Raw genomic sequence first — 25,491 nt, 5'->3', positions numbered from 1 at the left:
ATAGGGAACCATAGAAGATGAATGAAGTCTCTTCATCTGTCGCAATTCATTGGCTTCGGTCATCACATCTCGAAAGGTAAAAACATTTACAAAAATGAACTTTTATGTAGCTAAGAACATTGAGGATTCTAAGGTTTAAGGTAGTTTTCAGAAGCGACTGTTACCGAAACCAGTAGATCACGTATCTTTATAGACCCACAAAATAACTTTGGTGGCCTTGTTTACGCTAACCATGATAACTGCAATATCGTTAACGTTTGGGCCAGGAGACGAGTGACAAATTGTCTTTTTTTTGCAATAAAAAAAAACAAACGAACAAAAGGTAGAAAGACAATGAAGGAGGATATTAATGAGCAGCTTTGAAGGAGGAAACAAGGCAGGTAAAAGAGGCCAGAGTTTGGGAGAAGGGAACAAGCATGCAAGCTTCTAGGGAACAAGCATACAAGCGCACATGGATGCTTAGGTGTGTACAGCCTCGACCCTTCCAATAGGCAGTTCGACACCCACTACTTGTAAGGTTCCTTCCATTTCCTAAAACAGTTTAAGGAAGAACTGAATCAACGTTTGCTAAAACTCCCACTAATCGATCTTTACATCGTGTTCTTGCGTTCACACTTTTTCTTTCGCTGGTTGGTTTACACAAGAACATCAATTTACTTTGAGACAATTGCATATTTACAAATACTATTCTCAAAAGTTTCATTGGTAAGTCTGCAACTCTAGTCCATTGTAACGACAGGCAGTACTTTAGAAGATAACTTCCGATGTTACAAAACATTTCCGTATTCAAATATTTTTATTTAAGAGACACCTAGACCTACTGTTCATTTTCTGGTCTCTGGCCTAGATTTTAACTACCCTACCAACACTTGTATCACTTTCCCCTTTTCATTTGTCTGCATTTGGCGCCGCCTTTTTTTTTTATCCTGATTTATCAAATTTTCTTTTCATAATTGGTCCTTCTAATATACACACCAAATTAACACTTCTTAGAAAAAAGTTGAGAAATCTTTATCTCCAGAATTTTTTATATCAGGCTATGCACATTTTCCCATCACTATTCTCACGACATTGCATAATATTTGCAAGCGCCCGATGCAGTTTCCCAATCAAATCGTTCATTGAGAGAATTTCTGTTACAAAATGCATTCTCCCTTATCCCGGACTCTCCTCTTCAGAAAGAATCTTCTCAGGGAATGTGGAAACGGTTCAGACAAAAATACGATCCGCTGTGGGAACTTTTAGAGGGTGGAGGTGGGGAGGGGTGAGAGGGCGAAGGGAAGGGGGGAGGGGATCCATACATTCAATATAAAGCAAGCAATCCTTTTGAATTCTTTATAACGACTAAGCGTCGTCATAAACATGACACGGCAACTCCAGGCGAAAGGTGATTCAAAATACATTACCAGGGAAATTTACCTGTGGACGTCCTCGTCCTGATTTCTTTTTGTTTTCATTAACCCAAAGAGTCGCACGGGACCGGCGTCAACTTTCTAATTCTTCTTCTTGTCCTGCCTTCGTTGTTATCCTCTTTAATCTCTCCTTAGGATTTTTTCAACAAGGCAGTCCTAATGGAATCTTTTGGCCTGTGACGTCACCTTGACGAGATAGTGATCACGGTGGTATTCGTAAGACGCGAGAGTTATTGTCTTTCAAAATTAACGATCTGACGGATTTTGTTGGCCCTTATGGAAATGTTCTCTATAATTATTTTCTATTTTAAGCAATGACACTAAAGGCATTTGATACTTTAAATAGGAAAATTTAGATTGGACTACTTTATCCCCTGAGAATTTCCAATGTACACCTACACGGAAACTACTCCTAAGTGTGATACAAACCTCTACCCGTTTTGGTAAGAGCCTTCGTCGAACTTGAAATAAGGACTAATCTAACCTGAGCATTTTGTTGCACTTTAGTTTAAATTATATTAAAATCATACCTAAACTATAATTCTTTTAGCAGAAGTTTTTCCTTTCGTTACATGAATAGAACGGAAACAAAGAGTAAGTTTACCTAAAAGAAATAACTGAATAGAAAGACGAACCATTTCTTTTGAGAAAAAAATTCGATCGTAAGGAAAACCAGTTCCTCCTCTATAGGTGCCTCAGAGAGAGAGAGAGAGAGAGAGAGAGAGAGAGAGAGAGAGAGAGAGAGAGAGAGAGAGAGAGAGAGAGAGTCCATAAATCTCTTTAAAGGTGATAGGTATCGACAAAAGTGGATCATGGCAAAAATTCCACAGCTCGGCAGTAGAGGGAGGGAAAGACCCCAAATCAAGCTGAACTAGGACGGCTGATATCCCTAGAATAAATGTAAGAGGTGGTGGACTACTGGGTGTTCCGTTGTTGCCCAAGAAGCGGAAGAACTGAATATACATAAAGTTTTCAGTGAACAAGAAATATTCGACTGATTTTTCCTTGCGCTTGAGAGAAAGCTTTACTGGCCACAATAATTATAAATTTTAACACTTGAAGTTGTTTATACATTTGCACCTTGAGTTGAAAGAGAGTTTTAATTTGCAACAGTATGCACTGAACTTGTACAATATTTTCATCATTTACTGTATTATTTTCTCTCCATGTGATACATTTGGTATAATAAATAGTATTAGATTATCAAAAAGCCTAAATAATCCCTCTTTAGTGACTCTCATATCTGAGTATCATCATACTAAAGGCAAAATTTAATCCTAACATTGCAGAAACGAAATTGCTCCTTAAAATCATCCCTGATTTCATTATCTGAAACACCGAGAGAGAGAGAGAGAGAGAGAGAGAGAGAGAGAGAGCGAGAGAGAGTACACCGTGCTTACTAGGCCAACAGCACATCGGTAATTGGAATTTTCGCCCATTTAAAGCGAAACTATCATCAATGCGTGTTCTAAAGAAGGGAGTAAGCGGATAAACAAGCAAATTAAGTCCTTTACCGCAAGCACATGTACTCTTTTAACCACCTGGACATATTCTGCTCTCTTGGAAAATGCAAATCTCCTTTCTGAGCGCGGTTACTCAGTGTTGCGATGGGGTTAGGCTCTCTCTTTCTCTCCCCATTTCCATAACACGAGATCTCAAACATTTTCTTTCCTCCTGTTATCTAAACTCTCCCTCGGCCCCCTTCCCCCCCCCTCTCTCTCCACATGATATCGTGAGCCTAATTTACTGTCTAGTAACATAAGTTACGAATTTTACCTGTATGGCAAAGTGGGAAAATTATACATAAAATCAGATGATACCGTCTCCCAAACAACGTCCACTATAAAAAATCTAAGCGAAATAAGATTTTCACAGATTTGGCACTGCTAAGATTTTCTGTAGTGTCGTCATGAGCTAAAAGAAGACCAAAGAGTAATAACGATGCTTGAGGAGATAGAGAGAGAGAAAAAAAAACAGATATGAGGGATATAATGAAACAGAATCCTTCTTAAATAACAGAGGACAAATGATCCAGAGGGAAGAGGGAATACCCTGATAAAGGATGATCTTGAATGACAAAGACCAAAGAGGAGTCAGAAGTAGAAGTAATCAACACACAATCACGTGTGGAACAGATATAAATCTCTGAGTCACATCGGGATCGAACCCAGGTCTTTCAACTGAAAGGCAAGAGCGCTAGCAACTGGGTCACTGCTGGGTCGGAATGTTGGGTAAAACTGGCTGGTATGCTAGGCAGTAAGCCTGTCCAGGTAAGTGGTACTTAGGTTCCAACCTTGTTTTATGACTCGTGAGGTTCAGTTGCTAGCGCTCATGTCTTTCAACTGAAAAACCTGGGTTCGATCCTGATGTGAGTCAGAGAGAATCAGAGTTAATAGGAGTTATCAGCAGGAGTGATGAATGACATTGGAGCGTCAGTGATAATAATGGACATAGTTACAAATGATCCTTTGGAATGAAAGAGTACTTAGGAGCAAATTAAGCAACAGTGGACATCTTGATCAAGGACCATCCAGAATGACAAATGAATAACACAGGTCACAGTAGACACACTGGCATAGTATCACATGGAATGGCAGATGACAAAGGAACAGCAGGGGCGTAAACAAAATATATAGTGGATATTTGCTCTTGAAAAGACGACGCCAAAAAATCACAAGACCAGTATATCCTTAGAAAAGGCACTAACAAATAATCACCAGAGGTAACAGAAAATATAGACTGGAAGACGACAAAGAACCATAGCAGTAAAAACTTATAAAGACGTATCAGTTATATCGCTGACAGATATAAATGACAAAGTAAGTGTGGAGTTGATCGGGATGGAGGCTGTTCAGGCTAAAATAGGCTAATCAGTGATATAAGAAAAAATGACGCTTGAGCTCATTGTATCTATTTCAAAGAATAATTCAGGTTACCAGGAGAGACATGATAACAAGGACTAGCTGATTAAAATAAAATATAGAAAAAAAAACAGCAATTAAGATGTGAATGTTGGTCTAATGGTGCAAATCGATATTAAACGGGTGTTTTATTTACAAATACGATCGTATTGTAAGAGGATTTTCATCGTTATATTTTTCCTGTTCAGATTTTCCAGCCTTGGTGAAAGAACGATGACGCTGATAAATCATCGTCGTTATCATTATCATGGTCCTCGTATGTATAATAATAATAAAAATAATGATAATAGTATTAAGAATAATAACAACATCACTATCAGATAATTCTTTCGCTATCTGGATTTGTCACTGAGACAACAGTTCGCTGAACCGTAAGATTAATCTGCAGATTCATGAAACAGAAGTTCAAGAATACCGGATATATTAAGCTTTTAATTATACGAATAAATCACCTCTTTTAAAAGTTAAAATGCCGATTTTGTTTTTCATATCAGTGACCTAACAACCTCTATTCGATACCAAAAAGAATTTTATCTTTCCTGATGCAAGTTGAGATATGGCAGGATTTAGTTTTTTTTTTTAATTTGGTGAGAAAACTATAAAAAATGTTGCCACTTATGTAGTATTTGCCATTGGTTACCTTATTATACATAGTATACTTAAATTCTTTTTATTTGGAATTGAATAATTTTCAAATTCTTTCCTTTTACTGCATTAGCGACATCATTACCTATAAAAAACCATTAAGGGGTTTCACTTTCATCCACATTGTAACATTATTCACAAATGTCTGTCAGTGCATAGTGAACCACGCCCATGACAATTTCTTCTTCCTTATTCGTAATGCGAGAATGACCAATCTAGAAGAAAAAAAAATCCACTTACGTTCACGTATTGATAATGCAGAGAAATTCTCATGGCTAATCGATGCATAGCCCCTTCAAGGAATGTTTAAATCATAAATCTTTCTCTATTTCACTTTACCTTCTGTTGCTTCTTTCTAATGAACGCCATATTCTTTGGAAGCTTGAACTTCAAGTCAGTGGTCCCTGTGGGCTCGTTCCATATGAATAGGGTTCATCTTCTGAATAATAATAATAATAATAATAATAATAATAATAATAATAATAATAATAATAATGGAGAAACAAATCCACAGTTATGCATATGTACATATGTTTAAAATTAAATCTGTACAGATTTATCTTTAAATATATGTACATAACTGTGGATTTGTTTCTTCATTTGAAGACTCATGCTACTATAAGCATTTTTTTTTAAATAATAATAATAATAATAATAATAATAATAATAATAATAATAATAATAATAATAATAATAATAATAATAATAATAATAATAATAATAATAATATGTCTTTAAATCAGAAGAGGATGTTAAGAGATCAAAGAAAAGAGCTGGGAAAAATATGGCTCAGATGCGGTACGATTATGTCTGCTGTCTAATTGCAATGGTGAGCCTCATATGCCCTAGATAGATTCTCCTCAACTAATCTGGCTGCGGGAGAGAGTTGTTTTAGGGACTCCTGTCTCTTTCTAAGAAGTAAATCGGCAAATGGGACATAATAGCTAATCCGTCAGCTGTCAGCCAACCGCCCTAGACTGGATGCAGTAGTTTTGGGGCCTGGGGATTTCTCTCTCTCTCTCTCTCTCTCTCTCTCTCTCTCTCTCTCTCTCTCTCTCTCTCTCTCTCTCTCAGCAACAACGTACTATTGTTTGTTTAAACCTCTCTCTCTCTCTCTCTCTCTCTCTCTCTCTCTCTCTCTCTCTCTCAGCAACACCGTACTATTATTTGTTTATACATTAATGATAAGACATTAGCACAATCTTTGTACTAGTATTGTTCCCCACCAAAAAAAAAAAAAAAAACCGCTGGCTTCCACTATTAAGAAACAAATCAGTCATTGTCATATATCTTTGGCAACTTCTAAATCAAAGATGAAGCACTTCGGCAAAGACATAAGCAGCTTCATTATTGCATCTTCGAGAGCACTTTTTTACCACTGTCGCGTACACCAAGGATATTCACTTCTAATTTGAAGAAAATTTTTCATTTCTCGTGTTTGAAGACTCTATCTTTGCCACTAAATACCTAAACAATATTTTCAGCGGAATTGTTCAATATCAGACACTGATTTCCTTATGTCAAGCAACTGCACAGAAAAAACTCAAGGCTATATAATTTTTTCCTAGAAATGTTATGTAATACAAAGGTCCTGGAACTGCAAAAACCATACCATCCTATTTAGAGAATTTTACACTTCATGGAGGCAAGAACATTTGATTAATGATATCCTACGGCGGTGATAAAGTGATCACCACTGTCTAAAATTAAGCGGAAGAATTCCTTCCCGAAGAGGTTTATACCGGTCTCTAGGAACTCCTGTATCTAGTGGAAAATGAGATACATGGAACCATTAAAAACTTTGGCAGTAGGTGAAAGTGTTTGAAGGTGGTTGGGTCATAAGGAAAGAATGGAGAAAGATAAGTAGATAGGTTGGTAAAACGAGTATTTACTTCAGAAGCATTAAGAAGAAGGAGGTAAGGAAGACTTACAGAAGAAAACGGTGAATAAAGAGAGTTATGGAGGTTTTGGAAAGGAAGGGCCTTAATATCCAACGGGAAGAACGAGAGCCAATGCAAGATAAACCTGAATGGTGCATTGTGTGCAGAAAGGCTTGACACGCTACTGGTGAGCCTTCTTTGCAGAAGCATGAAGCAGCTAATGTGGAAGATTTTTGTACAGGGTTTCAATCAGTGGATGAATGGGGCAGTGACTGTTGTTTCGTTTTTCCTTGGAACCACGCCCTGCTCTGCTCAGGGAACGGCTATATCGCTCATTTGGCAGAAGAGTGACAACTCAAAAAAATGTGTTTTTTGAGTTACTGATACCAGCAGATAGCCGGTTCTTTGTTCCACATTGTGGAAAAAACGTCTTATTTGCATTTGTAATACTAACCGCTAGAGGGCATGACATGTCACTATTACGCTATAGAGAGAGTGTAGAGAGTTTTAAACTTTAAATTGGTTCTCCTGAAAATACCAATTTGTGAGTTATGTCACTCTTCTGACAAATGAGATATATATATATATATATATATATATATATATATATATATATATATATATATATATATATATATATATATATATATATATATATATATATATATATACGTATATACTGTATATACATACAGTATATATATACATACATATATGTATGTATGTATATATATATATGTATGTATATATATATATATATATATATATATATATATATATATATATATATATATATATATAACATATTTGTTCATTTACCTGTAATCCCCATCATCATCATTTAAATGCTGAATCACTTTCCTCTATTCAAATACTTAACAAATTCTCCCAGTGAAACCACGCATATCACTGCATACGCAAGGGTTTGAAAGTTTAGCATCCAGCGGAATTGTTTACGCCCGACTTAATTATCCTACGTATAACTTTCCATTCTATTTGCACAAAGTGGAGCACCTGGTTGTGTTTATTAAGCCGTTTCCATTGGCAAGGGATGTGACAACACATTCGTACTTTAACCATTAAATCCTATATGAATCACTTGTGGTGAAAATTTCCGCAATATCAACTGTTGTTGCTTCATACAAGTACAAAAACGTATCATTGGAAGCACATTGAAACCCTTCCCCCTCTCATGTACACTGCGCAACTCACCTCAATCTTGCATGCACGCTCTCGAGTCTTTGGTATTGAGGCCCATCCTTTCTAATACCTCTTTCATACCATCTACCAAGCCCTTCTTAGCTCTTCCTCTTCTCTTTCTTCCCACTACTTTCATATTGCGCACCTTTTCACTAACTTATCATCCTCTTCCATTCTTTCCATGAGACTGAACCGTCTCGGAACGCTTTGATCTAATCTTTCGCTTATACTATTCTTTTAACCACTCCTTCCATGCATTGCTCACGCTTTCAACACCTCTTATGTCACATTTTCTATGTAAACCACTTATGCCTATGGCTTCCACTTGTTCCTTTCATTCGGACTCATCATTCTCACTTCACATCCATACACGTGAGAATCCAGGGTTCACTTCTTTGGTGTCTTCAGGTTTCCCCCTAAACTTCTGCAGACACCCCGTTACCTTCTTTGCTTAACCAACTCAGTGACTCATTATATCTCTCATCCAGGCGTCTGAAATACCTGTTGGCAAATACCAAGATTTATTTGCATACAGTGACTGCATAGTGGATGGAGTGATCTGAAAAGATCTAACTGCAATGGATGAAATATATACATATATATATATACATATACATAGACACATATATATATGTATATGTATATATGTGTGTGTGTATGTATGTGTATGTGTGTGCGCGCAAAGCAGGAACAATGAGCTGGTTGGACGGCAGTGCCAAATAAAATACTGAGATCTAGAAAAAGAAAATGAAAGGAACTAAAGTTTTTATCCAACAATTTAAGGTGGAAGTCAGCAGCTGAAGACCAAATGGGGAACAATATATGAAACACGGCAAATAGAAGAAAAAGAACATTTCTTCAATATAAGTAGGAAGATTTCCTCAATATACCAGTTTGTTTGTGCGTCCGAAGAAGAGACAGTCCTAAAATCTTTTTAAAAGCCGACTTTGCAACCAAGAATGAAAGTTAGAATTCCAGATAAGCTTATTCGCTACCGTACAAGCGAAAATTAAGATTAATCGTAGAAATAAGAAAATAGTTTAAGTGAACAAACACATGCTATTGGTGAAGACATAATCCGGGTGATTTTCTGTAAAGCTTAAAAGATTTTTTTTTTTTTCAGTATCAGTCCTGAGGGTTTGCAAGTCTTACAGCAAGTCCTTTTCCTACCACACCGAAATAACCTTTTTATATATTGTCATTCTTATACGCAATTCTTACTGAATACAGATGCACTTGTGGTATGGAATAGAATGGAATGTAAAATTTAGGCCAAAGGCCATATACTGGGACCTATGAGATCATTCAGCGCTGGTGTAGCAGGAGGAAGACCTCGCAGTTGCCCTATGAAGCAATTGTTAAGGGAGGGTGGAAAGTAAGATGGTAGAAAGAGAATATGAGCAGAGGTACGGTAAGAGAAATGAAAATGGTTGCAGCTAGAGGCCGAAGGCACGCTGCAAAGAACCTCAAGTATATAATGCCTAGAGTTCACCGTGTGAGGCGCTCTGACGGCAACTGTGGCATCTTTTGTTTTGAAACAACACTGTTTCAGTTCTACGTAGCCTACCTCTTTCTTTTGGATAAAGTTTTGAAGGAGACGAAAAGTGCTATTAGGCGACTATGCGTGTTTATTGATTTATCCTTATACCAACAGCTGTTTCAGCTATTAACTTAGGGTTATCATTATGGCACTTGGTCTACAAAGTAAGTGTGAGCATATAAAGCTGTCATTGTTCCGAATTTAATTGATGACTAAGGTGTATATGAAAGCTAAAAGTGTAAGTACATACACCCACATTACAAACACACACACACACACACACACACACACACACATATATATATATACATATATCTATGTTTATTTATCTATACTGTCTTATATAATGTTCGATAACTGTTCATTTATACAATTTCTTCCACAATCTTACTTTCTCCCGTACTGCCCAACGATAGCCTTTGCAAATTGTCCTTATTTATACTATCTTACTCATCTAAAACAAAAGCGAAACCTGAAAGCCACGTAGCGTTGTGGGTACAAATAGATTTTTGATGGTTTCATTATCGGTCTAGTTCTCGTCTTTTGAAGAGTTATCCCTAATTTCACTTCCAGTTTTCTTTTTCCGTTGTCCTTCTAGTCTCTGCTCTTCTTCTTCGAAGAGATTTAAATGTGGAGCCACAATGCACGGTACTCAAGAATGATAACGATAAAGATTTCGTAGCTTTTTAATACCAGACTCACGATATTCTTAGCTATCGCCATCTTAAAATGAAGTTTCAGCAGCCAGTGGTTTTCTGGGTTGGTTCACGCGTGCTTAAACAGAAGTTATGCGGCCCAGGACAACGTTACGGCAGACATGCTCCCGTGAGCTCTAAAGGAGAACTGATGACAGGATCCTGTCCTACATATTTCAGTCGTTTAAATACTTTCAGTGTTCATGGAGTGTATTTTAAAACCTAATAAAAATAAATATGGCTTTTAGTGTTCTCGTAAACAAGTGGGAAAGAGGGGCTCTATAATATCAGATACTATAAGAGCTCTAATATAGTGGATATCTGGAATTTATCTGTATTCCTGTCGTGCTAAATGATGTACTCATTTTGATAATGTTCTGAATCGTATTCTTTAAGACAAGTGAATTCTGTCATTTTAGAGCTTATGATTTTGGCCTGTGAGAAAATAAACTATTTCACAATTCCTTTTTTTCATATTTTGATTTTAATTACCCTTATTGAGGTTTACGAGTGATTTCTATTTGCAAATTATATATATATATATATATATATATATATATATATATATATGTATATATATATATATATATATATATATATATATATATATATATATATATATACTATTTGCAAAACTCTAACATCTGTAATGGATGAAACCCTAAACTACTAGAACAATATTTCCTTTTAGAGTTAACATGGTAATAAATTTCAGATGATAAAGGGATAAGTATTCATCAAATCGTAATATGAAGATCGCAATTGTATAGGAAAAAAATTTGCTCAAATATTCGTATCATTAAAATTTAATAGTTGGACGCAAAAAAATGTGTGTGTGTATATATATATATATATATATATATATATATATATATATATATATATATATATATATATATATATATATATAAACTTTAAAACAAAAGAGTAGAGTACACGTTAACACTCACTTATAAGTACCAACGCATGAATGTGCTAAATCGCAGAGCAAATGTACAAGAAAATGTTTGAATTCATAAACAGCATAAGTTGGCCTTGAACAAAGATCTTCATATATGATTTTTTTTTTATTATTTTATTAAGCTGACAGTAGAAATCAGCAACCGATGTCACTGAGCAAGACCTCCCGCCAGTCACGATTGGCTCCGGCGATATCGGCTGTGAATGTTTACCGTCACCTCTAAATATAGAGTGAAATTGACATGCATGCAACAGAATACAATTACGCGGATTATCGCACACGTGGATACACTCACGTGATAAGCCAATAAACTTTTCATGCAATGGTACATGCGTTCAGGGATAATGGAATATATTTAATGATAACTCCTTTTCGTATTTTTGTAGAATATAGTTTAACAGCAGTTAAAATGAATTTTTATGCGTACGTAACTTGATGATAGAATCAACTTTAAATTTTGATTTTTTCGTGTTATTACTTAACGACAAAAATATAATAAATAAGTTAGTTATTTAGGCACCGGTTGTAACTGCGGAAATAAATGCGATTTTAAGCATTTATCGTTAGAGTATTCTTGTCCTAATTAAGGAAGTATGTTTTGAAAATACCTACATTTGATTGCTATTAATACCCTCTGAGTCTTGTGGTCCCCAGTAATTAAAATTAATCATATAAGTTGTAATAAAAATTTGCGCCGGCAAATGAAATAAAGAATAAAATCAAAGACCGGAAAACTATCGTAATCTTAAGGAACAAGATGGTCTGCCCCAGACTTCCCATTTCTATGACTTTTCACTTTCGTTTCCATCCTACCATCTTACCTAATACATCTCGATAGCGTTGTGCGATTTCCTGTTTTGCTTAGTTACAAGAAGCTAGAATAGTATTAATTCATTTCGGCTGTAGGCCCTAAATTCGACCAAGTTCGGTCATTGGCCTGATAACCATTGACTTCCCGTTAAGGAAGCCTATTATCACTTTCAGTTTACTTTGGATAAGATTTTTGCTTTGCAATAAACCCCACAAATTGAGCAAAAATATATCGCTCTATTTAACTATCACATAAATACAACAGCACTGCCGAGTGGTCCAGTAAATAATAACAACAATAATTTTAAAAATACAAGAGTTTCCTGACAAATAAAAATCAAAGTTTAAAAACTACCTCCGAAAATTCTTCTTCTTTAAAAAGGCAAACAAGAAAACCGCGCGAACAAAGCTTAGACTAACGTCAAGTTTTCACAACACGCAATTCCTTGGCCCCTCCGTCCGAAAAAAAGACAGCAAGTCATCAGTTTTGAAATGGCTGAGAACTTCGATCTGCGCGTTTCTGTAATACTTTTCTGACACAGCAGATCGTTCGTAAGAATTACTTCGACCGTCGTTGCTGGCGTTTAGTTGATTGCGTGGTGGTCTAGTGCAATAGATGGTAGCATATGCCTCTATTACAAGGATGATTTATATCATTATCAGAATCACCCTCAGCCGTCACTGTCATCGGTGTTAATTTCTTTATGTTATCGTTAATGTCAGTTTAATTATGATTTTGCATACACCATTATTATCATGGTCATTTTCGACAGTGTTATGGATAAAAATACTCATTATTTATTTTTTGAAATTGGTCTATTTTTAAGAACTAACCTAACCTTAACTTGTTATTAAGAAAAACGTTGACAATTAAATTCATCTTCTCGGAAAGCTCTTTAAATGATGTTCTATATATTCCAATATGAAAGATTTTTTTTGGATGTCCATTTAAACATTTCTTTCCTATCTTTCCTAAGCCTCCATAACTTACCTAATGTCTTCATACCTGTACTTTACTATCTCCCTCCTTCCCTCCCCCACCCCTCCTCCTCCCAGCAACATCACACCTCCATGCCTGGCCCCCAACCTCCCCCTACATCCACCCATGCGGCGTCCTTTTACTTTCACTTGATCTCCGACGGTATATGACTCCTGGACAGCATGGATCAGCGTTCAGTCCTAGGGAGGTAGTTACCGAGAGAGCACTTCCAGCATCCAGTTTCCAGTCACTTTCTTCAAGAGGAAAAATCAACTTCTGTTTTCTGCAGGATCGGGGACGTTCTTCATGAAATAGGTTTGCACTGAGGTACTCAACAGTTTCCAGAATTTACTTCCAGAAACTATTTGCGGGAATATACAACCCAGGTAGATCCCAGCGCTTCCAGAGCAACGAATTTTACTTTAGGAAAACAAAAGCATATCTTTCATCCACCCTCACACAATGCCCGCCGTTCCAGCCGAAGTAACCTCCCTGCTCTCAGACTTCCAGTCCAGTCTGGAAGTCTTCAAGGGACAGCTCAAGGAAGCCTTTGCCACTCTGGACCTCACGACGGTAGCGGCCATTCTTCTCGTAGTAGCGGGAGCCATCATCATCTACGATCTCCTGGTGTACGCCCTGGCCTCTGCATCCACTTCCAGGTCCATGATGGTGACGCCCTTCCTCGCTAAGATCGCGTCGGAGGCGTGGCAGAGGAGGGATGAGCTCGGATTCTCCAATCTGATCGATTCCAGGTGAGTCATGAGTCACGTGTGCGTCAACAAACAGAAGCAATATTCAAATTTAGCGGGGTTGCTTGAGGGAGGGAGGTGGTATTTGAGGTGGGGAAGGTATTTTTGGCATAAATGGTATAGCAGCGATAACTTTTTTGCATCTAAATAATAAGTAGCAAGTTATTTCGTGTTAAGCTTAGTCGCTGCAGTGCCAGATTATTGTATGAAATAAAAAAATTGCAAGTCAAAAAAGCTAAAAACAATTGCAGTTGACATGACAAAACAAATATTACGAACAAGAACTTAAAATACATTTTGAACTTTAAAAATCAAACTTCTTCCACATCAAAACACGTTAACCATTTTGACTAAGGCTTCATAATACCTCCCCTCCCCCCCTTTTACAAAATATCATTACTTTTTTATGGTTCCTTTCTCTCATACATAAAAAAGCACTATGTTAAAATGTAAAGTCTTACTAGCTTACCGTTATTATACCACGGAAAAGGTCTAAAGTCAAATCATTCTAAGAAGATAAAAAGGAAAAATTTATCTCCCCAAAAATCAGTTAAAATCCAGGTCATTTATTCTGGGAATGACCAGGTTGATAAGGTCAATTTGATTAACTCACTTAATGGGCTAAAATCTTGAAGAATTTATTGAAGAATAGTACTGACCTGAACAGTTACTAGAGAACACTGACGACGTAGGGCATGATACATACATACATACATACATACATATATATCTTATTTGTATGTGAACATATATATATATATATATATATATATATATATATATATATATATATATACATATATTGTATATATATGTATATATATGCATATATATATATATATATATATATATATATATATATATATATATATATACAGTATATACACACACACACACACACACACACACACACACATATATATATATATATATATATATATATATATATATATATATATATATATATACACTAACAGTACCTCATTAAAACTGGATGGTATCTAGTGGAGATATTTAATCAGGAAAGGTTACATGCTTGTAACCTTTCCTGATTAAATATCTCCGCTAGATACCATCCAGTTTTAATGAGGTCCTGTTAGTAATTGTATTAATGCACAGAAAAATTGTGTAAGTGGTAAATTTAACACAAATATATATACACTATTATATACATATATATAATCATCTACTGCTAGCACCTAAATTACTTCACTAATAATGTGTCTTACACAAGGCTATTATATGGTATGTTATTTTATCTTCCCTAATAATTACAGTTCACCTATTAATGCATCATAAAGTATTGTACAGTGTTAAAAATCTTCTTCACGGGCTATTTGAGCTTGTTGTGCAATATACGTAATATGACGTGACAACTGTACTGCCTTATTATTACCACGCACATGGTTATGTCATTGTGACATTACATCACGAATACATCGTCAAACGGACTGTGGAGTATACGAGGTCATCACCTTGTTGAAATCATTCATCACTCCTTAAGTTATGGTTTCCTTTTATGCGCTCCTGATCTGAAAAAAGGTTTTACTTTTTTCTAAGAGAGGATTTGTTTGAATAAAAGTTTGGATATGTACCATCACTTTTAGCAAGTGACCCACGCACTTGCAGACAGGTATTATTATTATTATTATTATTATTATTATTATTATTATTATTATTATTATTATTATTATTATTCAGGTGTATAAAATCTAATTGTTACATTGTCCGATTTCTTTCACTAAGATGACCATCATGTAATGGTCTCTTAGTTTCTCGATTTCCTTTCAGTTTTAAGAAATGGTGAAGCTAAAAAAAAAAAAAAAAAGAAATGGTGAAGCTAAAAAAAAAAAAAGAAATGGTGAAGCTAAAAAAAAAAAAGTTCATTGCATGTTTATCCTTCCATTTATATTCAAATCCATTGTTACGATAAAACCCTACTTTCATGCCGAGTTAAAGATGTTACGTAATGGTAAAGGGAAACTCTACCCATCACAGTAATATGAGCAACAATACCAAAAAAGTCACCAACTTCTCTTTGCCAACAGGTCAGTCGAGGACTTCCCCGCCATCCTGGAGGCTCTCACTCTCGCAGCAGACAAGTACGAGCAAGAAGAGACAGACTTGCAAAGCGAAGACAAGAAGAAGAAGGAATAAGATGGAAGAAAGAGAGAGAGAGAATAAACGAATCTTAAATATGAACTGTACATACTAATATTATTCTTAGGGAGAATACTAGAAGTTCTTCGGTTAGCTATGTGGTTTTCAGTAACTCTGGTTAGCTTATACGGTTGAGCTGAGCAGGATAATTTATCCAGATTATCTTTCGAGGAATTTTGTGGACGATTACAGGCTGCTTCAGGAGCAAGAACACCTGCTGGCATAAGGCCAGATTAAACTTAACAATATTAAAAAAATCGAAGATGTAAAGGCACGTTTTTTGAAGAACTCATTTTACTTTTTTGTTTGTTTGTTATTAATTATTATTATTATTATTATTTTTTTTTTTTTTTTGCTAGTTTGTCTCCCTGGGTGCACTCTCCGGAATGTAATGTTTGCAAAGAAAGTATCTGATATTCCCTAGACTCCTTGTTCCTGGTTCTCTATTTAGGTAGCATTGCAATGAGCCCCCCCCCTTTTTTTTCTTATGATAGCAATACATCACAGGGGATATATTATCAAACAACCCTTATTCCACTTAATGATTTGTCCAGCATGTTTTCTAGGATAAAATCAAACTTTTTCTTTCGTCGTTTTCATAAAAAATATGAGAAGGAAATTGGAAATAATTTCTGGATACATTTATGATGTAACCAGCATTTACGCTGATCTCTTCTTACTGAAGTCAATACCCAATACTGAAGTCATTTCTTCTTATCGAAGTCAGTAGCTATGTTGTCCACAATCATTTATTCAGACTAAGCATTAGTTGATTAAAAAAAATTAAGAAGCATGAAATAACAGTATCTGCTTAAAAATACATGCATCAATTTAGCAAAAAATAAGAGGCAAATGAGCCGAAGCAGTAATTGGTAATTATAAATGACTTTATTAAAAGCCCCTTTTTTTAATTTATAATATCGATTCTCACAAAGTATAAAAAGAGCTTACGCCTCTAATGGTATTGTAATCAGTTAGGGACCCAAAATGTCTCTCGATTGTTACACAAATTATGTATTTTATCTATCGTATGAAATATTTATGTTTGAAATAAAATATTGTTTATATCTGTGTACACTTTCCTGCATCCTAAATGAGTATTCCTGGTTCATATTGATGGCTGTTAATCTTATTTATATTTGTCTTTTTCTTTGACAATTGTATTTATTACAAAAACTTGTCAGTATAACTGACAAATGTATTAGAAATGTGTCAGAAATCCCATTCAGGTGTAAATAAAATATATATATATATATATATATATATATATATATATATATATATATATATATATATATATATATATATATATATATATATATATAGTTCGAGAAATCTCGAGGATATGGTGATACGTATACACGTATACATGCATTCATGCATACATACATATTTGTGTAGCATTCAAGTTCACAGTTTATAATGTCAAGACTAAGTCCGAATCCAAACCGTCCAATGCATAGACTGAGCCAGTCTAGACTGGCCGTGTTACCAGTCCGTGTCCAACCGTAAGATTCATTATCTGGGTGTGTATCTGAGTGGACGCAGTAATTTCAAAGTCCATATTTGAGATCTCTATTATAATCAGTTAATGAGTCATTGATGCGAAGAAATTTAACCGAATCAATCAAATAGACGCGTATAACTGAGGTTTAAGAAATTAACTTTGAGTCATTGAATATTAATAGGAAATAAAATGTTTTGTATGTTCTTCGCTCTAATAATCTCAAGGTTACCCGTCAAGTGATAAAATATGCATTATTACTACTGTGTGCGCATGTACTTAAAATGATACACTGGATAGGTAAGCCATTACTTTAACTTTTCGTTTTAAATTTTTAGTTTTCAAACGTTTAATTTTCAGACGATTTCTGCAGCTTGTATTAAGTGTACTGATAAAGGACTGAAGTTTACATATACCGTAAAATTTTGTTAGATGCAAATATAATTCCAAATCAGTTTTTTCTGTTGCTACAGCTGTAGTTTATTGCATCCTACGCAAAATAATGGTGACTGTCAAATTCCAATTCACACCTCTTTAATTCTATCGGTTTTGTTCGTGAACTGCAAAAAAAAAAAAAAAAAATGTAAGTCAAAGGCTGTGAAAATATGGTAGTGTTGATGTAAGCAACTTATTTACTGTTGTTGCCTGTTAATTAACCGGATAAATGTTTTTAAACTACCTGTTACTATTATTTAACGGTTAATAGACTTGGTGTAGGAGAAGCTTCTTTCGTTTTTGAGGGAAATATTTTTCACAGAAATTTGTATGCAGATGGGAAATTGCCTGTTTACCCGTTCCTTTCCGGCATTTACATGAAGTTTTATGAAAGTCAACAAACAAAATTCATTTGACTCGACAATACTTTACAGTTTCGTTACGTTGACAACATATTTTGTATTTGGGAAATGCAAAAAATCTGTTGGATTTCAATCACACACAAGTGTGTTCGATACAGTTTACAGTCGAGAAGGAAGGAAATAACGACGCTGTACTGTAGATATCTTGGGAATCAGAACAATTAGAAACTGTAATATTTTGAAGCTCAAAGTAGATCGAAAAGGTAGCAAAAAATACCCTCCTTACCAATGCAAGGTCTACTCATTTGGACAAAGCAAGTGAAACAGTCAGCAGTAAGATTTATGGTTTTTTTTTAGAGCTCTTCATCTAGTGAATCCTGAATTTTTTGATGACGGAATGGATTATTTATGTGATAATATGGACTGGGTCTTAGGCACAAGTTTAACTTTGAGGACATAGATGAATTTATTTAATTAATAACTCATTTAATTAAATAAGTAAATCCGCTATTGATGCTGTAGCCTACAACGGCGATAGAATATGTTTAACATATATGACTTTCAGCAAGTTAAATGACTAAATTTAATAGTTGCTTAATATACAAGATTCATTCAGGTTATAATAAATTTTATATTGGACAAATGGATAGCTCACTCGAGTATAGTATTGATACTGATCAGGAAAACGACGCAGTCAATAACCATTTCAGAGCATATTTCTAAACCATTTGATTGTTAGAACAGAACATATTGAAAAAAAGGTGATTTCATCTCGAGGGATTTAATAGAGAACAGAGTGCAATCAATATAACGTAAAAAGATAACTTTAATACTAGCACAGGCTCATTAAAGCGATCCTGGTTCCTTCTGAATGTAATGAAAAGTCAACACAAATTAGGTAATATACGGACTTAGAAATTGATCTATTTAGCCTCATTGTACTGTTACCATTTCCGCTTGACGAACAGTAAAACTAGAGGATCTTTCCTGGATAGTGACCCCAACAAAGTTCAAATGGTCGTTATATAGGACTAATATTTCTCATGGGGGCGGGGAGGGGGTCATTATCTGTACGATATTTACAGTCTTTTATTTGTGTTTGTACGGTAATCTCCAACGGGCATGTACTAAACACGCCGCAAAGGTGTATATATACCGGGTTAAAGAAGTATACCTTAGTTAAACCAGACCACTGAGCTGATTAACAGCTCTCTCCTAGGGCTGGCCCGAAGGATTAGATTTATTTTACGTGGCAAAGAACCAACTGGTTACCTAGCAACGGGACCTACAGCTTATTGTGGAATCCGAACCACATTATAGCGAGAAATGAATTTCTACCACCAGAAATAAATTCCTCTAATTCTTCATTGGCCGGTCGGAGAATCGAACGTGGGGCCAGCAGAGTGCTAGCTGGGAACGGTACCCACCCGTCCAATGAGGGACACATACCGGGTTAAAACCCTTGGGGGTCACTATCTAGGAAAGATCCTGACTAGACACCAATGTGTGTTAAATTATCCTAAGACAACTGCAAGCGCCAGTTGCCTGATTGGTTTGTTTTTATCTTTTGCATATCATCTCATCAATGTCAACATATGTCCGTTGCATATGTTTCTTAAACTTTCTTAAACTTTGGGACGAAGTAAAACCCAGAATTTCCTTTCTTCCTCTGTTGTCCCATTCGTTACCGTAGTAGAGTACATCATCATATTTCAACTTCGTGACTGAGAAGAATATATATATATATATATATATATATATATATATATATATATATATATATATATATATATATATAAAATGTATGTGTGTGCATTTGAAAAACACTGACGCAAAATATTTTGATCTTAGCTCAAGTTTTAACATAAATCTCGATTACAGAAAAGAAGAAAACCTCTGTAAGATTGTAAGAAGGCTCAAAACAGTCACAGGACTTGTTTTATTTTTAGAATAGTTGCGGAATCTTTATTTACAACGGAACACGTAATTCTAAACTATAGCGTGTATACTGATCATGCTACAGCTTAGAATTACGTGTGTGAACTAAACGATGAGACTTCTCAGGAATAATTATTGTGTCTTGTTTTCAGCGTGGCCCTGACTTACTATACAAAAGAGTCGTAGTTTGAGTTTTTATACCTTGTAATGGCGCTGTATTATCAGGTGATGACTACTGACCTCTTTTGCGTAACTTGCAACAACTGAAGCATATGCACACACACACACACACACACACACACACACACACACACACACATATATATATATATATATATATATATATATATATATATATATATATATATATATATATATGTGTGTGTGTGTGTGTGTGTGTGTGTGTGTGTGTGTGTGTGTGAGTGTGTGGCTTATCTGCTCTGTTGTTCTTGTAATACTATACCAATCTTATAACGCTTATTTGATTTAAGTAACAACTGACGAAAGTTGCTACCATAACTTGATAACAGAATACCATAACATTTCCACTTTCTCACAGAAAGCCATGGACCTCTTTAAAAAAAAAATATTTCACAATTCATAACTGTCAAGCCTCTCAATTTTCTGTTTCTGCGCGCAAGCACGCACGCGACGCATTCATGAACCCGCAAACGCAAGCATCGTGCCATAATTCACAGGCGATTTGCCGCGCGGCCTTGAGAGAGCTGTCTTCCCTCTGCGGTGCAACGCCCTCTGCTGTCATTCATGAGAAAATGAAAGTTGTAAAGAAACGGAGTAGCGTGAATCCCATGTCTTCATTCATCGGCTTCGTCATCGTCATCACTTCGCGAATCTATGTTATTGTCATCACTATATTGCTTGCGGTTACGAGATGAAGTTAACTAGGTGACACGTCTAGGTCATCAGATAAGTACGTTTGATATACATAGATACTTTATATATATATATATATATATATATATATATATATATATATATATATATATATATATATATATATATATATATATATATATATATATATATATGTGTTTATGTGTACGTGTGTTTTTGTGTACATATAAAACAACATCTCAGATACAAACCATACGGTGGGAACGTTCTAAATCACGCACACAAACACACACACACACAAACACACACATATATATATATATGTATATATATATATATATATATATATATATATATATATATATATATATATATCAGTGTGTATGTATATAAAATGACAAATTAAGGTTCAGAGAGAGAGAGAGAGAGAGAGAGAGAGAGAGAGAGAGAGAGAATATTTATATAACAACAACAACGCGCATGTCTTATGACGCAAAGCGATGTCAAAATAATCATAGCTATTGCATCAAAATCAGTTGGCCCCCTTTAGCAATTTCCAAAGAACGACCACCTAGCAGAGGATTGGTGGTTTGTCTTATCGTAACAGCAAAGTTCAAACCATTCACTTCCCCCTGCGTTTTGTTGCCTAGTCATCAGAGTCACATTTCCAGGCGCCAATCACCACACTCATCGTCCAATCATCACGTAAAAGCCACCGAACACGGGGGTCACTAGGATTTCCCTGGAACGATTTGACTTTTCTAGTCGCGGGCTGACTTTCCCAACCATAGAATGTTACCTAACCGTGTATGGGCTGCTCAAAATATCAACAGCGCACGACGCATCTCTCGCTGGGAGCAAGATTCCGCAATGAAACAGGCTGTCAACAACAGCGAGAACCCGTATGGACTCTTTTAAGGGGGGTGTTATTAAAAGCAAGAGTCCGTGCTGAATAATTTATGGGCTGCTGTTCAAAGTAAAAGCCCATAATGAATCTTGCACTAGATGCTCATAAAAATAAGAGTCCATATGGAATCTCTGAAAAGGGTACCGCAAGAGCCTATGCCGAATCTTGTACAAGCTGTCAGTGAGAGCCAGAATTCAACAGCTTTTGCTGTATGTTCTATTTGTGATTTTAAGAGCAAGAGCCCGTGCTGAATATTAAATGGGCTGTTCATGTGAGCAAGATTCACGCTTAACCACACAAGCAGCTCAAAAGTAGAAGAGCCCCGTGCAAAAAGATAAACTGTTTGATGCATCGAATGTTTTAATGATGAAATACAGTACTAAGATAATGTTGAATTTAAAAGTTGAGGAGGGACTATATTATTTATATTATTATAAATTTATAAATAAATATGCCTTTCGGTTTAATGATGGTGAAAGAATGCGGTAAAAATCAATGACCGGTGCGATGAGTAAATGAGATGTTTAGCGAAGGGAAACAGTTCTTAATTTTGAGGTGTAATTGCAAGACAGAAGGTAAGGTTACGGAAGAAATTCACATTATGCGTGTTAAATTGACTGGTATATACGAACATACGTAAGGTCTGTATGTTCGTTTGTAGTCACCATAACATAAATGATGTGAATCCCTACCAATATGCATCCGTCGTTTTGAAAATGTCCTAGCTAAGGGCGAAACCGGTCAGGATTTTATTTCGTGTTTGATTCTTACCTGTGGTACTTTTGCCTACATCAAGTGTTATGGTTATGTATATATATATATATATATATATATATATATATATATATATATATATATATATATATATATATATATATATATATATATATATATATATACATATACATAGGAATATATATACATATATATGTATATATATATATATATATATATATATATATATCATAGCATCAGAGGAAAGTAAACAAAGCATAAATAAAATATTCGGTCAACAACCAAGACAAGGGTATTCTTATGGAACATTCTACAACTTATGCATGTGACATGGGTCCGCTCTCTCTCTCTCTCTCTCTCTCTCTCTCTCTCTCTCTCTCTCTCTCTCTCTCTCTCTCTACCCCCATAATATACTTACACGCAGGAGCTCACACACACTTGCAACAAATATAGAAATTTTTAATCGCGTGTTCCATGTCTCTAAACCTAACCTTGACAGTAGAAATAGCGCGTCATTTATCCAGCAAACTAGCGGAACGAAATTTACAAGTTAATGGTTTCACGCATATTGCAGAAACGGATTTTTTTTATTTGTTTTTACTGAATATAACACATACATTTTTTCGTATTTAGAGATATTTGTTAATTTATTGGCCACATTTTCTCGACAGTTTTGTTAATTTTCGTTTATTTACATGTTTATTTTAGTTACAATATTGATTTGTTCTATTGCTGATATTTCAAGGATGCCAGTTAGTTTTGAATAAGTACGCATTTGTAATTGTATTTTTATTTTTCTGAGATGGAACATATAGGCGACTATGTTTGGGCTAAATTCGGTATGAATACAAACTTTTATCCAGGAAAAATTTAAGATAATTCAAAAAGTATAAAACTGCTAATTATGTAATACACACACACACACACACACACACACACACACATATATATATATATATATATATATATATATATATATATATATATATATATATATATATTATTATGATTAGCAAGAATTCGCTAGCAAATTGCCTCCCTCCCCCTCCTTTGTTGTTGTTGGTTGTTGTTGTGTTTCATTTACTGCCAGCCGGCCGATCGATAGACCATCTGTCTATCGACTTAAAACCAAGGGTTTAAAAGATTAAAGGCGCTCCCATTTTTGATAAAGATCATTCCTTCGAGGCAAAAGTAATCTGGCTTGGGCGTTTCTCCTACAGGCCAAAACCTCCCCTGCGGGCAGCAGGTGCAATGAGTCAAAGCATCTGTGATGGACGCCCCCCTGCCCCATAGGAGGGGATAAAAGGCAAAAGCCCACGAGGTCTCAGACACGCGGGCTGGAAGATATGGAGTGAGCTTGTGAAGACGTCCTCAACACCTGGCCCCATCGATGCCCTTGCATCCTAACCACGTGGCCCTTTCAAAAGTATACTTCTCCTCGTGCCCTTCAACCGTATTCCTCGAGCCCACACGCCATTGCTTGGAGTTTCGAGGAGTCCCCATCGCCTTGCCCCTTTACGGAAGCCCTTGCATCTCACCACGTGGAAGAAACTCGTCCTCGGAAATCGCAAGTCATCCACGGACTGTCTTCTACGCGCCCTCGGAAAATCTGCTAAGGTAAAGTGCCCTGGAAGAGCCCCATTTCAGTCACGCTTTTGTCTCGTAATATTTTCTTAAAGAGAAAGCCAGAAATCTCCCTTGTCTAATGTCCGTGCGCCTCTTGCATCGGCAGTATTAATTCTTTATTACTCCTTTGGCACCCTCAGTGCAGCTTCGAATTCATTATTCTTTTGTCTATTTTCATTACTGGCGTATAATGTGCATATCTCTCATTTCAGAGGGATGCTATTTCGTGGAAGCTTCTCGGACTGTGGCTGGAATTCCCCAGTTTCATTCAACCTACTGAGTTCCTCTTTCCCGTACTAATGTCATTTATGTAAATACACTACTTTAAATGTGCCCACGTGTTTTACGTAATATTTCCCTCAGTAACCAGAGCCCTATGCTCATATGAAATTCTCCTTTGTTTTCCTCTTTTTACGTTTTCCCGTACCCACAAGTCAGAATCACAAGGCTAAATTAACTTAAATTGTTGCTACCTGTCTCACAGAATCATATTTCAAACTAAAACCACGGAAAAACGTAAATATATATATATATATATATATATATATATGCGTGTGTGTGCATATATGTATTTCATTATCTGAGAGAGAGAGAGAGAGAGAGAGAGAGAGAGAGAGAGAGAGAGAGAGAGAGAGAGGAGAGAGAGCATTCACTGCCATCGAAAGACAGAACGACCAAAGCATCTCTTAAGGACAATAATGAACTATTCACTGTGATGCTCAAATCACAAGACTCTTGTAATGTCAGCATTTTAAACGTTTTAAACCGCATCGTCGATGATTAAAAGTACCTCAGAAGACGTGGCATTTATTTTAGCGGGAATTGCATTCCGTATAGAAAATTCATTATTAATGACTACTTCTATCTTGAAAAGCACTATTTATGAATTATGAATATCATAATATATATGGAATTTAAATGTGTGCTAAGACTGTCGTGTTCATGGTCAGTGGCACCTATAGAGCAGCTTTGGTTATGCTCAGTATTATGAATTATTATTTTACAGAAGATGAACCTTATTCATATGGAACATGGCCACCAAAGGGGCCAATGACTTGAAATTCAAGCTTCCAAAGAATATGGCGTTCTTTGGAAAGAAGTAACAGAAGGTAATAAGAAATACAGAAAGAAGAGATCAGTTATTAGCAAAGAAAAAATATAGTAACAAATTAATAAG

General features: G+C 35.6%; 1 protein-coding gene and 1 long non-coding RNA gene across 2 annotated transcripts; both read left to right on the top strand.

Annotated features, from left to right (window-relative positions):
• Nucleotides 1-13,249: 13,249 nt before the first annotated feature.
• LOC136848471 (uncharacterized) lies at nucleotides 13,250-17,019 on the top strand. Its single transcript, XM_067120754.1, has 2 exons — nucleotides 13,250-13,795; nucleotides 15,841-17,019. Exons 1-2 carry the CDS (start codon nucleotides 13,506-13,508, stop codon nucleotides 15,947-15,949), a joined length of 399 nt encoding a protein of 132 aa, XP_066976855.1. The 5' UTR covers nucleotides 13,250-13,505; the 3' UTR covers nucleotides 15,950-17,019.
• Nucleotides 17,020-23,745: 6,726 nt separating this feature from the next.
• LOC136848470 (uncharacterized) lies at nucleotides 23,746-24,647 on the top strand. The gene is made up of 2 exons (XR_010856025.1): nucleotides 23,746-24,305; nucleotides 24,527-24,647. It is a non-coding gene; the product is annotated as an uncharacterized lncRNA (long non-coding RNA).
• The last annotated feature ends 844 nt before the right edge of the window (nucleotides 24,648-25,491 follow it).

This window comes from Macrobrachium rosenbergii, chromosome 19, assembly GCF_040412425.1.
Source record: "Macrobrachium rosenbergii isolate ZJJX-2024 chromosome 19, ASM4041242v1, whole genome shotgun sequence".
In the NCBI taxonomy this organism is placed as follows: Eukaryota; Metazoa; Arthropoda; class Malacostraca; order Decapoda; family Palaemonidae; genus Macrobrachium; species Macrobrachium rosenbergii.
The sequence above is the reverse complement of the archived record's forward strand: the minus strand, read 5'-3'. Positions and strand labels throughout refer to the sequence as shown.